This window comes from Dendrobates tinctorius, unplaced genomic scaffold (genome assembly GCF_039654945.1).
Source record: "Dendrobates tinctorius isolate UK_male_01 unplaced genomic scaffold, ASM3965494v1 ptg000203l, whole genome shotgun sequence".
Taxonomy (NCBI): Eukaryota; Metazoa; Chordata; class Amphibia; order Anura; family Dendrobatidae; genus Dendrobates; species Dendrobates tinctorius.
Window position 1 is genome coordinate 28,697,315 of NW_027361870.1, and position 14,896 is coordinate 28,712,210.

General features: G+C 51.2%; 1 protein-coding gene across 1 annotated transcript in view; it reads left to right on the top strand.

The window, feature by feature from the left end:
• The first annotated feature begins 2,800 nt into the window (after positions 1 to 2,800).
• LOC141057359 (ubiquitin carboxyl-terminal hydrolase 34-like) overlaps positions 2,801 to 14,896 on the top strand; it is a 47,572-nt gene continuing 35,476 nt past the window's right edge. The window contains exon 1 of the mRNA XM_073553943.1: positions 2,801 to 3,468. Coding sequence (XP_073410044.1) covers positions 3,426 to 3,468 — 43 coding nt within the window. The 5' untranslated portion in view covers positions 2,801 to 3,425. The remainder of the gene's footprint in view (positions 3,469 to 14,896) is intronic.

Sequence of the window (14,896 nt, forward strand, 5' to 3'; positions counted from 1 at the left end):
GTATGGCACAGACCAGGCCCCCCAGGCAGTAGGAAAGATATGGCACAGACCAGGCACCCCAGGCAGTAAGAGATGTATGCCACAGACCAGGCCCCCCCCAGGCAGTAGGAGAGGTATGGCACAGACCAGGCCCCCCCAGGCAGTAGGAGAGGTATAGCACAGACCAGGCCCCCCCAGGCAGTAGGAGAGATATGGCACAGACCAGGCCCCCCAGGCAGTAAGAGATGTATGGCACAGACCAGGCCATCCAGGCAGTAGGAGAGGTATAGCACAGACCAGGCCCCCCAGGCAGTAGGAGAGGTATGGCACAGATCTGGCCCCCCAGGCAGTAGGAAAGGTATGGCACAGACCAGGCCATCCAGGCAGTAGGAGAGGTATGGCACAGACCAGCCCCCCCAGGCAGTAGGAGAGGTATGGCACAGACCAGGCCCCCCAGGCAGTAGGAAAGGTATGGCACAGACCAGGCCCACACAGGCAGTAGTAGAGGTATGGCACAGACCAGGCCCACACAGGCAGTAGTAGAGGTATGGCACAGACCAGGCCCACACAGGCAGTAGTAGAGGTATGGCACAGACCAGGCCCACACAGGCAGTAGTAGAGGTATGGCACAGACCAGGCCCACACAGGCAGTAGTAGAGGTATGGCACAGACCAGGCCCACACAGGCAGTAGTAGAGGTATGGCACAGACCAGGCCCCCCAGGCAGTAAGAGATGTATGGCACAGACCAGGCCATCCAGGCAGTAGGAGAGGTATAGCACAGACCAGGCCCCCCAGGTAGTAGGAGAGATATGGCACAGACCAGGCCCCCCAGGCAGTAAGATGTATGGCACAGACCAGGCCATCCAGGCAGTAGGAGAGGTATGGCACAGACCAGGCCCCCCAGGCAGTAGGAGAGGTATGGCACAGATCTGGCCCCCCAGGCAGTAGGAAAGGTATGGCACAGACCAGGCCATCCAGGCAGTAGGAGAGGTATGGCACAGACCAGGCCCCCCAGGCAGTAGGAGAGGTATGGCACAGACCAGGCCCCCCAGGCAGTAGGAAAGGTATGGCACAGACCAGGCCCACACAGGCAGTAGTAGAGGTATGGCACAGACCAGGCCCACACAGGCAGTAGTAGAGGTATGGCACAGACCAGGCCCACACAGGCAGTAGTAGAGGTATGGCACAGACCAGGCCCACACAGGCAGTAGTAGAGGTATGGCACAGACCAGGCCCCCCAGGCAGTAAGAGATGTATGGCACAGACCAGGCCATCCAGGCAGTAGGAGAGGTATAGCACAGACCAGGCCCCCCAGGTAGTAGGAGAGATATGGCACAGACCAGGCCCCCCAGGCAGTAAGAGATGTATGGCACAGACCAGGCCATCCAGGCAGTAGGAGAGGTATAGCACAGACCAGGCCCCCCAGGCAGTAGGAAAGGTATGGCACAGACCAGGCCATCCAGGCAGTAGGAGAGGTATGGCACAGACCAGGCCCCCCAGGCAGTAGGAGAGGTATGGCACAGACCAGGCCCCCCAGGCAGTAGGAGAGGTATGGCACAGACCAGGCCCACACAGGCAGTAGGAGAGGTATGGCACAGACCAGGCCCCCCAGGCAGTAGGAGAGGTATGGCACAGACCAGGCCCCCCAGGCAGTAGGAGAGGTATGGCACAGACCAGGCCCACACAGGCAGTAGGAGAGGTATGGCACAGACCAGGCCCACACAGGCAGTAGGAGAGGTATGGCACAGACCAGGCCCACACAGGCAGTAGGAGAGGTATGGCACAGACCAGGCCCCCCAGGCAGTAGGAGAGGTATGGCACAGACCAGGCCCACACAGGCAGTAGGAGAGGTATGGCACAGACCAGGCCCACACAGGCAGTAGTAGAGGTATGGCACAGACCAGGCCCACACAGGCAGTAGTAGAGGTATGGCACAGACCAGGCCCCCCAGGCAGTAAGAGATGTATGGCACAGACCAGGCCATCCAGGCAGTAGGAGAGGTATAGCACAGACCAGGCCCCCCAGGTAGTAGGAGAGATATGGCACAGACCAGGCCCCCCAGGCAGTAAGAGATGTATGGCACAGACTAGGCCATCCAGGCAGTAGGAGAGGTATAGCACAGACCAGGCCCCCCAGGCAGTAGGAGAGGTATCGCACAGATCTGGCCCCCCAGGCAGTAGGAAAGGTATGGCACAGACCAGGCCCCCCAGGCAGTAGGAAAGGTATGGCACAGACCAGGCCCACACAGGCAGTAGTAGAGGTATGGCACAGACCAGGCCCACACAGGCAGTAGTAGAGGTATGGCACAGACCAGGCCCCCCAGGCAGTAGGAGAGGTATGGCACAGACCAGGCCCCCCAGGCAGTAGGAGGTATGGCACAGACCAGGCCCCCCAGGCAGTAGGAAAGGTATGGCACAGACCAGGCCCACACAGGCAGTAGTAGAGGTATGGCACAGACCAGGCCCCCCAGGCAGTAGGAGGTATGGCACAGACCAGGCCATCCAGGCAGTAGGAGAGGTATGGCACAGACCAGGCCCACACAGGCAGTAGGAGAGGTATGGCACAGACCAGGCCATCCAGGCAGTAGGAGAGGTATGGCACAGACCAGGCCCACACAGGCAGTAGGAGAGGTATGGCACAGACCAGGCCTCTACCTTTTGGTAGCTGTTGCCCTAATTTCTCCATTCTGCAAGGAACCACAAACTCCCCTGTACGCAGGAAGTCTGGCACACACCCCTATTCTGTCACAATGGACCAGTCCATCTGTCGCCCCAGGTCTATTGGATGGAGGGAAAGGTGAAGGGAGGGTGCAATACATCAGATGGTCTAAGGCTGTTGCGGACATTTTGCAGGCGGGCAGGTGGAACACGAGAACGGAGAGCTGATCTATGCTGAAATGTTTTCTCTGAAGGGTCACAATGAGACACACGCTATACTATTCAGCAGTAACTCGGGTCGGTCACAGGCCGCGACATAAAGCATTACTGGTCAGTCACAAATCTCCCAGCATGCCTCAGTCTGGGACACGCTGGACGATCCGAGCTCAAAGGCGACAGTCCCCGCTAAGCCCCGCCTCTTTTAATTTGGTCATGTGACCTGAGAGCTTGGCCTTTGGGCGGGATCTCCGAGCCGAACAGCCGAATCACTTCCGGAAACTGCCGAGCTGAACCGAGCATCCCCAACCAAAATGGCGGCGGCTGTGGTGCTGATGGCTCGGTGAGGTAGTGAGTGGCTCCGCTTGTCGCCGCCTCGGTCACATTTGGGGAAAATAAACTCGTCGTTATTCCTTCAACTTCGCCCCTTCTCGTCGTCAACATCCAATCACAGCGCGCCCCTCACGCCTGCTCGTTCCCGGGCCTTTCAGCCACAAGCGGCGCCGAATACACCGGCTGACGGGCCGCGGCAGCACCAGATCCATGCTCGGGAAGCGGCTACTTCATGAACGATGTGTGAAATCTGCGCAGACCTGGTGGAGGTGTTAAATGAGAGTAAGTGACCGAGCCGGGGCTGGAGAGGAGGACCGGGGCCTGGAAGCCGGGGCTGGAGGGGAGGACCGGGGCCTGGAAGCCGGGGCTGGAGGGGAGGACCGGGGCCTGGAAGCCGGGGCTGGAGAGGAGGACCGGGGCCTGGAAGCCGGGGCTGGAGGGGAGGACCGGGGCCTGGAAGCCGGGGCTGGAGGGGAGGACCGGGGCCTGGAAGCCGGGGCTGGAGAGGAGGACCGGGGCCTGGAAGCCGGGGCTGGAGGGGAGGACCGGGGCCTGGAAGCCGGGGCTGGAGGGGAGGACCGGGGCCTGGGAGCCGGGGCTGGAGGGGAGGACCGGGGCCTGGGAGCCGGGGCTGGAGGGGAGGACCGGGGCCTGGGAGCCGGGGCTGGAGGGGAGGACCGGGGCCTGGAAGCCGGGGCTGGAGGGGAGGACCGGGGCCTGGAAGCCGGGGCTGGAGAGGAGGATCGGGGCCTGGAAGCCGGGGCTGGAGAGGAGGACCGGGGCCTGGAAGCCGGGGCTGGAGAGGAGGACCGGGGCCTGGAAGCCGGGGCTGGAGGGGAGGACCGGGGCTGGAGGGGAGGACCGGGGCCTGGGAGCCGGGGCTGGAGGGGAGGACCGGGGCCTGGGAGCCGGGGCTGGAGGGGAGGACCGGGGCCTGGGAGCCGGGGCTGGAGGGGAGGACCGGGGCCTGGGAGCCGGGGCTGGAGGGGAGGACTGGGGCCTGGGCTGGGGAGAAGGACCGGGGTCAAGGATGGAGAGGTCGACGAGGACTGGGGGCTGGAGGGGAGGACCGGGGCCTGGGAGCCGGGGCTGGAGGGGAGGACCGGGGCCTGGGCTGGGGAGAAGGACCGTGGTCAAGGATGGAGAGGTCGACGAGGACTGGGGGCTGGAGGGGAGGAGCGGGGGCCGGGGCTAGAGAGGAGGTGCGGGGGCCGGGGTTGGAGGGGAGGGTGAGGACCGGGAGCCGGGGCTGGAGGGGGAGGACGAGGACGGGGAGGACCGGGGTCAAGGATGGAGAGGACGACGAGGACTGGGGGGCTGGAGGGGAGGGCGAGGACCGGGAGCCGGGGCTGGAGGGGGAGGACGAGGACCGTGGCCTGAGGAGCCTTTGGCTGGTGAGGAGGACTGGGAGTTGGAGGGTTGGACCGGGGCCTGGGATGCTGTAGGCCCGGGTTTTGTGCGGACTGACCCCATAAAATCCCATCCACTATGCTGTAACATCTGGGCGCTGCGGATGTACGCAGTGTCCAATCCGCAGTAAATACGCCAAGTGGAAACATACCCCTAATAGTTCATCTGTTTGCCAACCAAGTCCAATTGTCATCTATAGAAATCTGTGTAACCACAAGCTGAGGTGATGTCTGCAAGGGTCAGGGAGACCCCACCATGCCCCAGAGGGTGCTGGTCTGTGAGTGGGATTACTGTTTTGGCAGCACAAGACCAGTTGATTCCAGTAAGAGTCTGTTCAGTTAGATTGCGGACTGTGGATTCCTGCATCGGCCTATTTGAATGCGGACAGCTGCGTTGAGGATCACAGGCTGTCCTCGGACGTGTGAGTTAAAGGGAATCTGTCACCCCTGGGATGTACATAACCTATTAATGTGGACATACAGGTGATAGAAATGTTACAGCAGTCCTATCTGTATGCCTGATATTTTCTATCTTGGTGAGAAATCCTCTCTTATTTCTCTTTTCTCTATGCTAATGATTTCTTCCAGGCATGGGGCATGCGGTGCCGGCCTCCTGCCTTCATTTGCGTACCAAGCTCCCTCCCATCAGCGTCACAGTGCGCTGTGACGTGTAATGGCCCCGGAAGCGTGATTATACAGTACCTGTTATGTCCTCCTATGGGCATTGGCTTCAGCATTCTTCTGTGCCGGCAAGTCACTGATACTTCCATTGCAGTGACCCCCCGGCGTGCGCAGCAATAAGGTGCTCTCCCCACCATGTATACCTGGTGACAGGGGCATCAGAAATTGTATAGTTCCTATCTATGCAGGGAGAAAGGAAGTGGGAGAGCACCTTATTAATGCACATGCCTGCGCAGAAGAATGCTGGAGCAAACGCCCATAGGACGACAGAATAGGTTCTGTATAATCGTACTATTGCAGGCGCGGGATTCTGGGGCCACCATTACACGTGATAGGGCACTGTGATGCTGATGGGAGGTGGGGTGGTACCCAAATGAAGACAGGAGGTAGAGATTTCTTCCAGGCACTGCAAGCCCCCAGAGCCTGGAAGAAATCATTAGCATAAAGCACTAATATATAATTTCTTAACAAGACTGCAGATATGAGGCATACGGGTAGGACTAGTGTAAAGGTCCCGCTACACTAAACGACGCACCAGCGATCCCGACAAAGATATGTCCTGGTCAGGATTGCTGGTGCGTCGCTACATGATCGCTGATGAGCTCTCAAACAGGCAGATTCACCAGCGATCAGGACCAGCGAGGACGCTGGTATCCAAGGTAAATAGCGGGTAACTAAGCATGCGCTGTTTGACGCCGACGAGCGACCTTGTTGGCGATGCAGAACTCAGGGACGCAGGCGTGAGTCGTCAGAATAGCTGCTGTGACAACGTCCCAACGACCGCCGAGGTCGTTATACAGATCGCCGTATCGTTGCTGCGTCGTTGAATAGATCTGCCTGTTTGACAGCTTACTAGCGACCATGTAGCAACGTTCCAGCGATCCTTACCAGGTCGTATCGTTGTCGGGATTGCTGGAGCGTCGCTATGTGTAACGGAAACCCTTAGAAAAGTCTCCAGCTGTGTATCTGGTCAGACTTTTGCCAATAATGAGCGTCAAACATTGATATGAGAAGTTGATCAGTGCCCATTCATTGTTGTGGCCTGATAGTCTGTATGGGGTTGCAATTAATGCGGTTGTCCATGACGGTGCTATTGATGATACATTTTTGCTATAGCACATCAATATCAGATAGTGGGGGTCTGACAAGCGGCAGCCCTTAATCAGCTGTTACCGCCACTACCAGCTGCCACATGTAAATATTGATCAGAACAGCACAGCTCCATCCATTGTGTAATGGCTGTTCTCAAGTACTACATAATTTCTCTTTGAAGTGAATATTTGGATGACCAATCCTAAGTAATGGTCATATCTTGGGCAGGGAAAACCCTTTTGAATAGTTTGGCCTCTATATTGTCTACTAACAATTTACTAGGAGTTGTGCTACCAAGAACAATTATTTTTAGTGTGTATAAAAGATGCCATCGGCCGATGAATGAGCATTTTCTCATTTATTGTCTGTTCACTGCCATGTTTGTGTGCCAATGAACTGTTGGGTGCTGGCCTGTGTTAAAAATCCTTAAACAGCTCCCACTTTAACCTGGTGATAAGTACCCACTGGGCTGAGCCTGTTCTTGGGTGTGAGGAACCTCAGTATTATTGACTGCTCCTGTCTATAGGTCATGCAGAGAAAGCCTTTTATGGCCTACTTTATGCTCGTCCGCTTTTTTTTTTTTTTTAAAAAAACCTTTTTTTTAAGAAAATGCAATGGTTTTCAAGTGTTTACCTGCTGTTTGTTGCAAGGACAGGACAGAAAAAACCACCACACCCAAGACTTGCTACATATAATAAAAACTAATAACTAAACGCTGTGTATAGACTTTTCTATAACCTGTAGCTGCAATGCTACTTTCACCAAAAAGTTAGAAATACATTGCAAATTTTTTTTAGAGTCTGCTGTGGATCTGCACAAATATTAGCTCCATGGTTTGCTGGTGACCAGAGTGAACATGTTCATTCTTATCATGGATCTGTATGTTTTCTGTGCCGCAGTCTAGAATTTGTCTGGATCTGTATGGCCTGAACCTTACTGTACTTCAGGTACAATATCCTTCACATATAGCAGTTGGCTCTACCATGTGTAAGGTTGCTTGGTTTAGGGCTTTTTCACACAACCGTGTTTTCGGTCTGAGTGCTGTCCATGAGAGAACGGACCACACTTGGACCAATGTTATTCAATGGGGCAGTGCAGATGAGCATTTTTTTTTTTTTTTCCTTATCGAAATTGCATGTGAAAAAAAATTGCAGCATTCACTAGTTTATTCTGTAAATATAAGACCTACGGTATATACTCGTGTATAAGCCGAGATTTTCAGCCCGTTTTTTGGGGGCTGAAAGTCCCCCTCTCGGCTTATACACGAGTCATATACTGGGGGGGATCGATGGGGGAGCGGGGGTGTCAGATCTTACTCGCCCTTCTCTGCAGCCCCCTTGCTTGTTCCATGTTCTTGGCGCCCCCTGTTCTTCCTGCTTCAGCGGTCACGTGGTACCGCTCATTAAACTCATGAATATGTGCATATACATGAGTTTAATGAGCGGTACCACGTGACCGCTGAAGCAGGAAGAGCAGCGCCGAGAACATGGAACAAGCGCGGGGGGCTGCGCTGCAGAGACAAGCGCCAGGACGGGGTTGAGTATGAACGGGGGGGGGAGACATATTCACCTGTCCCTGCACGTCGCTCTGCTGTCTTGCGTCCTCTGCAATGACAATCAGGTCAGAGGGCGCGATCAGGTTGTTTTTTTTTTTTTTTTTTGGTAGGAGGCAGCCGCAGCTACATGATGGGGCCCACACACTGTGCAGCATTATCTGGGGCCCACACACTGTGCAGCATTATCTGGGGCCCACACACTGTGCAGCATTATCTGGGGCCCACACACTGTGCAGCATTATCTGGGGCCACACACTGTGCAGCATTATCTGGGGCCACACACTGTGCACCCTAGGCTTAAAGGCCCTTTTACATTTAGCGATGCACCAGCGATCTGACCCGGTCAGGATCGCTGGTGCATCGCTAAATGATCGCTAGTGAGCTTTCATACAGAAAGATCTCACAGCGATGCAGCAGCGACGCAGCGCACGATACTCACCTTTCACACACGGCGATCCTGCGTCCTCCCGCCCGCGTCCACGCGTCGCTCGTCGTCACAGCAGGAAGCGCCCGACGAGAAATGGAGCCGGACATTCTCGCGCGATCATCGATGGACAGTGGGGGAACCGGTCAGAGGTAAGTATCACACATAGCGATATCGCTAGCAATATCGCTATAACGTCACAAAACCAGTGACGTTTTAGCGATATTGCTAGCGATATCGCTTAGTGTAAAACCCCCTTAAGGTACTGTCACACTTAGCGATGCACCAGCGATCCCGCCAAGCGATATGACGCGGTCAGGATCGCTGGTACATCGCTAAGTGGTCGCTAGTGAGCTGCCACACAGGCAGATCTCACCAGCGACATAGCAGGGGACGGGGGTCGCTACTTACTTGTCAGACGAGGCGATCCTGACGTCCTTCCGCCCGCGTCCACGAGTCTCGTCGGTGCCACAGGAAGCCCAGCAGGAAGCTGACGACGAGAAACAGTCCAGGCCGTTCTCGCGCGATCAGCGATAACCAGCGGGGGAGCCGTCGGTGGTAAGTATCAGACATAGCGATATCGCTAGTAATATCACTATAACGTCACAAAACCAGTGAGGTTATAGCGATATTGCTAGCGATATCGCTTAGCGTGACAGGCCCTTTAAGGCCCTTTTACATTTAGCGATCCGACCAGCGATCCGACCCGGTCAGGATCTCTGGTGCATCGCTAAATGATCGCTAGTGAGCTTTCATACAGAAAGATCTCACAGCGATGCAGCAGCGACGAAGCGCACGATACTCACCTTTCACACACAGCGATCCAGACGTCCTCCCGCCCGCGTCCAGCGTCGCTCGTCTCACACAGGAAGCCCCAGCAGGAAGCAGACGACGAGAAATGGAGCCGGACATTCTCGCGCGATCAGCGATGGACAGCGGGGGAGCCGGTCGTTGGTAAGTATCACACATAGCGATATCGCTAGCAATATCGCTATAACGTCACAAAACCAGTGACGTTTTAGCGATATTGCTAGCGATATCGCTTAGTGTAAAACCCCCTTTATACGCAAGTCAAGTTTTCCCAGTTTATTGTGACAAAATTAGGGGGGTTGGCTTATACATGGGTCGGCTTATACACGAGTATATAGGGTATTTCAAGTTTATGGGTGCCCCCCAAAAATCCATTCAAAGCCACAGTACAACATCGAAGTTTTACAGATACATTGCAATTCTGTAACAAAATAAACTGTAAATAATATTGTAAGAGATTAATAGCGGCTTACTGTAAAAAATGGATTGTCTACAGACTGCACACGGATGATAAGTGAGAAAAAAATTGTTCATCTTTTCTGGATGAAACTTGTTTTTTAAATTTTTATACGTAGGTTAGGTTCACATGAGTGAAAATTACATATCTGTCAGTGATCCCACACCTGATACTTATTTTGAACAAGTTAGTGGTTTGTGTTCATTAACTAGTGACTTTATTTTTTGCTTTCCTGTCATTTTCTTTTATGTTTGCATTAGAAGACTCGCTCTTTGCGAACATTGATATCCTGCTGTTGCTCATTCATTTTAGTCCTGGTTCTTAGTGTTTCTGCTAATGCAAATATATCTGGACATATTTAGAAATCTTTGAATATTTGCTGTGTTCTGGTATAGCCTCTGTTCAGGTCGTGTGTCGCTTTGATGGATACCCACTGCCTCACTCCTGTAATAACCGAAGCTGCCGGTGGCTGATCCGGGTGACACCTGCAGGGGCGACTTTTCCTGGTTACTTCTTGTAGTAACAGTATGTCCTGAACAGGTTTGAGTGGCATTTGATTTGTCCCATGTATTTTCTGGATTGCTGCATTTAATGCCCTTGTCAGTGTAATTATTGACAGCATTGGATGTACTCTTGCTTTAGTCATTCTGATGCAGACGTTGTGAATGGTCTGGTCGTGTGTTTTATAAGATTTCTAAAATGCATCAGTATGTGACTAGTTGTCTTCAGTAGTTTGATAGGGTTACACACTAGGATATCACTATCACCTTATTACTGGTGAGGGTTCACTCTATAGGATCTCACTAAGGCCAAATTCAGATGTCTGTGTATCGCGGTCCGAGTACAGACCATGATGCATGGACTCACCGTAGTTGAGGTTTTATATACGCCTATGATGCTTTTATGTTCAGGCCAGAAGACGCATGGCAGTCTGTTAGACCGTGATAAATGATGTCTGAATTTGGCCTTAGGGTCCGCTCACATTGCCAAGTAGCCAGCTTATAACTTGGACGAGTGCTCTCCGTGACTTTCATTGAAGTTTATAGCAAGTGAGTCTTGGAAACTTAAAAACATTTGTGACTGTGTTGCAGCGCTTGTGGAGCGGTGTCACAGGGGGTGTTCGGTGGTCCGGCGATATGACTCCCATCCCAAGCTGGTGCGGCAGTTCGGTGGCCTTGGGGAAATCCCATCCCAGGCTGGTGCAGCAGGTTCGGCGGTGGTGCTTAGGGCTCCGCCGCCATCTTGTCAAAGCCCGGATGCCCCGCATATCCATTGCTGCAATGCGGTGGCCTTCGGGAGAATGGCTGCCTGGGGCGTCGCATTCTCCGATTGTGATCTTGGCAACGAGATTTCGGGACGAGATCTCGTTGCAGAGATCTCAATCTGAGTATGCGCTACCCCTGGCAGCCATTTTCCCTGAGGCCACCGCATCACAGCAATGAATGTGCAGGCTTTCACAAATTGCCGGCAGAGTTACCCCCCAGTACCACCGCCAAACCTGCCGCACCAGCCTGGGAAGGGAGTGTGATCATCGCCCGGCAGCGTCAGACTGGGACCGCCGCAGAATCGCCCTACTCTTGACACACTGATAGCAACACCGCAGAAGAAGTGCTAGTCTGAGGGGGTCAGATTCCTTGTAGGAATGCTTGGACCTGACACCCATAATGTGGTGGTGCACCATCTTCAGTGCATAAAGAGGGCAACACATCATATAGCAATTTTAGATATCCAGTGGCATTGAGGTTTCCATTGATGAAGAATGGCCCCACTATCTTTTTACCCCATATAACATAGTAACATAGTTTTGAAGGAGACCTTATGTCCATCTAGTTCAGCCTATTTTTAGTGCAGCTGTTCTGCATTGTTGATCCTGGGGAAGGCAAAAAATCATATCATCAATTTTGGGTGTCAGGTCCAAGCATTCCTACATAAAGTTTCCTGGAAAGTGGCTTGGTCGACGTGGGCCAGCTGAATGGCCACCAAGGTCACCCGATCTGACCCCCTTAGACTTTTATTTTTGGGGTCATCTGAAGGCAATTGTCTATGCTGTGAAGGTACAGGATGTGCAGCATCTGAAACAATGGATGCTGGAAGCCTGTGCTAGCATTTCTTCTGTGGTGTTGCTATCAGTGTGTCAAGAGTGGGAGAAGAGGGTTACATTGACCATCCAACACAATGGATATTACACAGAATAAACAGAGTACACGTCCAATATAAATAGAAATACAATTTATTAATCGCATCAAAAATTATTCTGACATAATGTATAAAATACACGAATAAAGGATCCGGTAATAGAAGCTGCTTTTGTCCAAAACAAAATATATTTAAAGTGCTTAGTGCATTCATTAATGATGGGCCGATTATTAAAGCCTCTAAAGTTAGGAGGTCACAAACAGGTGCGCAATCTGGTATGAAAAGACCCCATTATCAAGCGCAATTGTGCTTACCCATCTTCAATCAAGCAGGACAAATGCAGCGCCGCCACCGACGCGCGTTTCGCCTCTTTCTCAAGGTGCGCCTTGACAATACCCCATAGATTCTGTATGGGGTTAAGGTCAGAAGAGTTTACTGGCCAATCAAACACAGTGATACTGTTGTTTTTAAACCAGGTATTGGTACTTTTGGCAGTGTGGTCAGGTGCCAAGTCCTGCTGGAAAATGAAATTTCCATCTCCAAAAAGCTTGTCGGCAGAGGGAAGCATGAAGTTCTCTAAAATTTCCTGGTAGACTGCTGCGCTGACTTTGGTCTTGATAAAACACAGTGGACCTACACCAGCAAATGACATGGTTCCCCTCCCCAAACCATCACTGATTGTGGAAACTTCACACTATTCCTCAAGCAGCTTGGATTATGGCCAAAAAGCTTGTCGGCAGAGGGAAGCATGAAGTTCTCTAAAATTTCCTGGTGGACGGCTGTGCTGACTTTGGTCTTGATAAAACACAGTGGACCTACACCAGCAAATGACATGGTTCCCCTCCCTAAACCATCACTGATTGTGGAAACTTCACACTATTCCTCAAGCAGCTTGGATTGTGGCCTCTCCACTCTTCCTCCGGACTCTGGGACCTTGATTCGAACCCAGGACTCCAGCGCTGCAAGGCTGCAGTGCTATCCCCTGAGCCACCGTGCTGCCCTAATCAGCCATTATCAACATTAACAGAAATAAACACGTGAAATAGATCACTCTGATTATAATAACTCTACATAATGAGTTTCACTTTTTGTATTGAAGACTGAAATAAATTAACTTTTTGATATTCTCATTTACTTAGAAGCACTTGTATCTGTACTCCATGCTGGAATTGGATATCTGCTGCTTTGCATATCATTTACAACTTTACTATGACTTATTCTTAATATGGAAGTACATGTTGTGAAATAGAGTTCCACGTCGGGTGCTACATGTAAGGCTAACCTGACGTATGGCATTAAGCATGCTGCTTTTTTTGTGTGTATTTTTTTATAAATTTGATTCCATGTCTTCCATGTTATTAGGGACCTTTTGATGTATTGAGTATCTGTATCATCAGTATACATAAGGACAGAATCCAGTGTTAATGATATGTATTATGTGTATACTGATGGTCTAATTTGATTTGACATTTTTACCATAGTGAGTTTCTCACATAGGTGGTTGTTTTTGTTGATTTGACATTGGGCTTATCACACTGGGCAGTATCTGGCCATTCAGCTTGTACTTTAAAGAGGTTAACCAGCTTTCGAATGTTTTAAAAATGTCTGGAAATGGTATAAAATAACAAAATATCCATCAATACACATTCTTAACTGCAGATATTGGTCTCAGCCCTTCAGTGTACCATACTACTACTGTCGCCACTCAGTGACGAGTCTTAATGTTGTTAGTACGCCATGTGTCCTCTGCAAGTGACATGCTGACCACTTAGCTAGGCATGGAGGACCGCCGGAGCCTGAGTGCTGACCTGCTGGGGGAAAAAGGTGAATGCTGTTGATTTGCTTAGATAGACTATTTGTCACTTTAAAAATGTGTTATCCAACTTTTTTTTTTTTTTTTTAAAGGGTACAAAAAATTTGAATGCAAAGCGTTGGTATATATTTTACTCTGAATTACTAAAGTGTTAACTTTAGCATAAATTGACACGCTGTGGACTTAAAGGGGTTTTCTGTTTGGCATCAAAATAACATGGTTGGGGCACTGCGCAATTACTACCACAACATTGTCAAAGGAAATTACTTGAAGAAAACGGTTTCAGAATACCCCTCCCCTGGCTACAGATTTTATAAAACAAATATCTAACTTGTTCTTTACTTGTGTCCGAGTTGAGTTTCTCACCACCTGTCCTGGTGTCTATTATCTGCAGCGCTAACATCCCTACCGCTGTGCTGTGGCTAGTCACTACGCTCGGCGGTTTGTGTGATCTATTCTGCTGATCTCTTATTACCTGGAGTGCTGCTGATGATCCCAGACACATGGAGCAATGGTGGAGACTTCATACTGAATCAAGGGAGAGCGAGTGAAGCACCATGTTGTTTTTAACAGATTCACGCATGGTAGATGTTTTTTTTTTTTTTTAATTACCGTCACTGCGTTGTGTGTTTGATATTTTGCAATCTTATCCATTTTGCTCTCGATTACATTCTTCAGATCTTCTGCTCAGAAGGCCATGTGTGAACACACACTTTGGTTTTATTCAGACTTCATTGCCATGTTGTGTATTTTGCCAAAGGGTTCACTTTGTTCTAGCATTTGTTGGGGGGGCCCCTGCAGTTGGACCCCCTGCCATTTCCTATGTGCCAATATTTGCTGAGTTGGGATAACCCCTGTAGATAGTTTGTAGAGGCACCTGTCCTACGACAGGTGCATTGTCTCCATGTCCTTGCTGTAGCAGTCAGTTGTGTTTTTTTTTTTTTTTTTCTGGAGGTAACCGGAGATATATCTTACAAAGTGCTACATCACGAAAGACAAGTGTTTTGGCAATAGTGTTTCACAAGTTCATGGACAGACCTTGTATTTTGGGGCAAAATGAGCTTTAATCTGCCCCCTTTCGTACTGGGTTTCCCCAAAGCTGCACCTTATTCACATCAGTTGAGTAGTTTTCTGGTTGTAGTGACCCAGGGATGTTCTGCAGCTGCACATTGTCATATAACATTGGAAGATGTTTGTGAGCTGTTTATATTCCTAGGAGACTAGAAGAAAACTAATGTGAACCATGCAGTAATGAACAGTGCCCTGGTAAACGAGTCAGGAGAAGATGCGAAGGCTAGGAGGTGCATGAAGAGATTACTGTACATGAGATGGA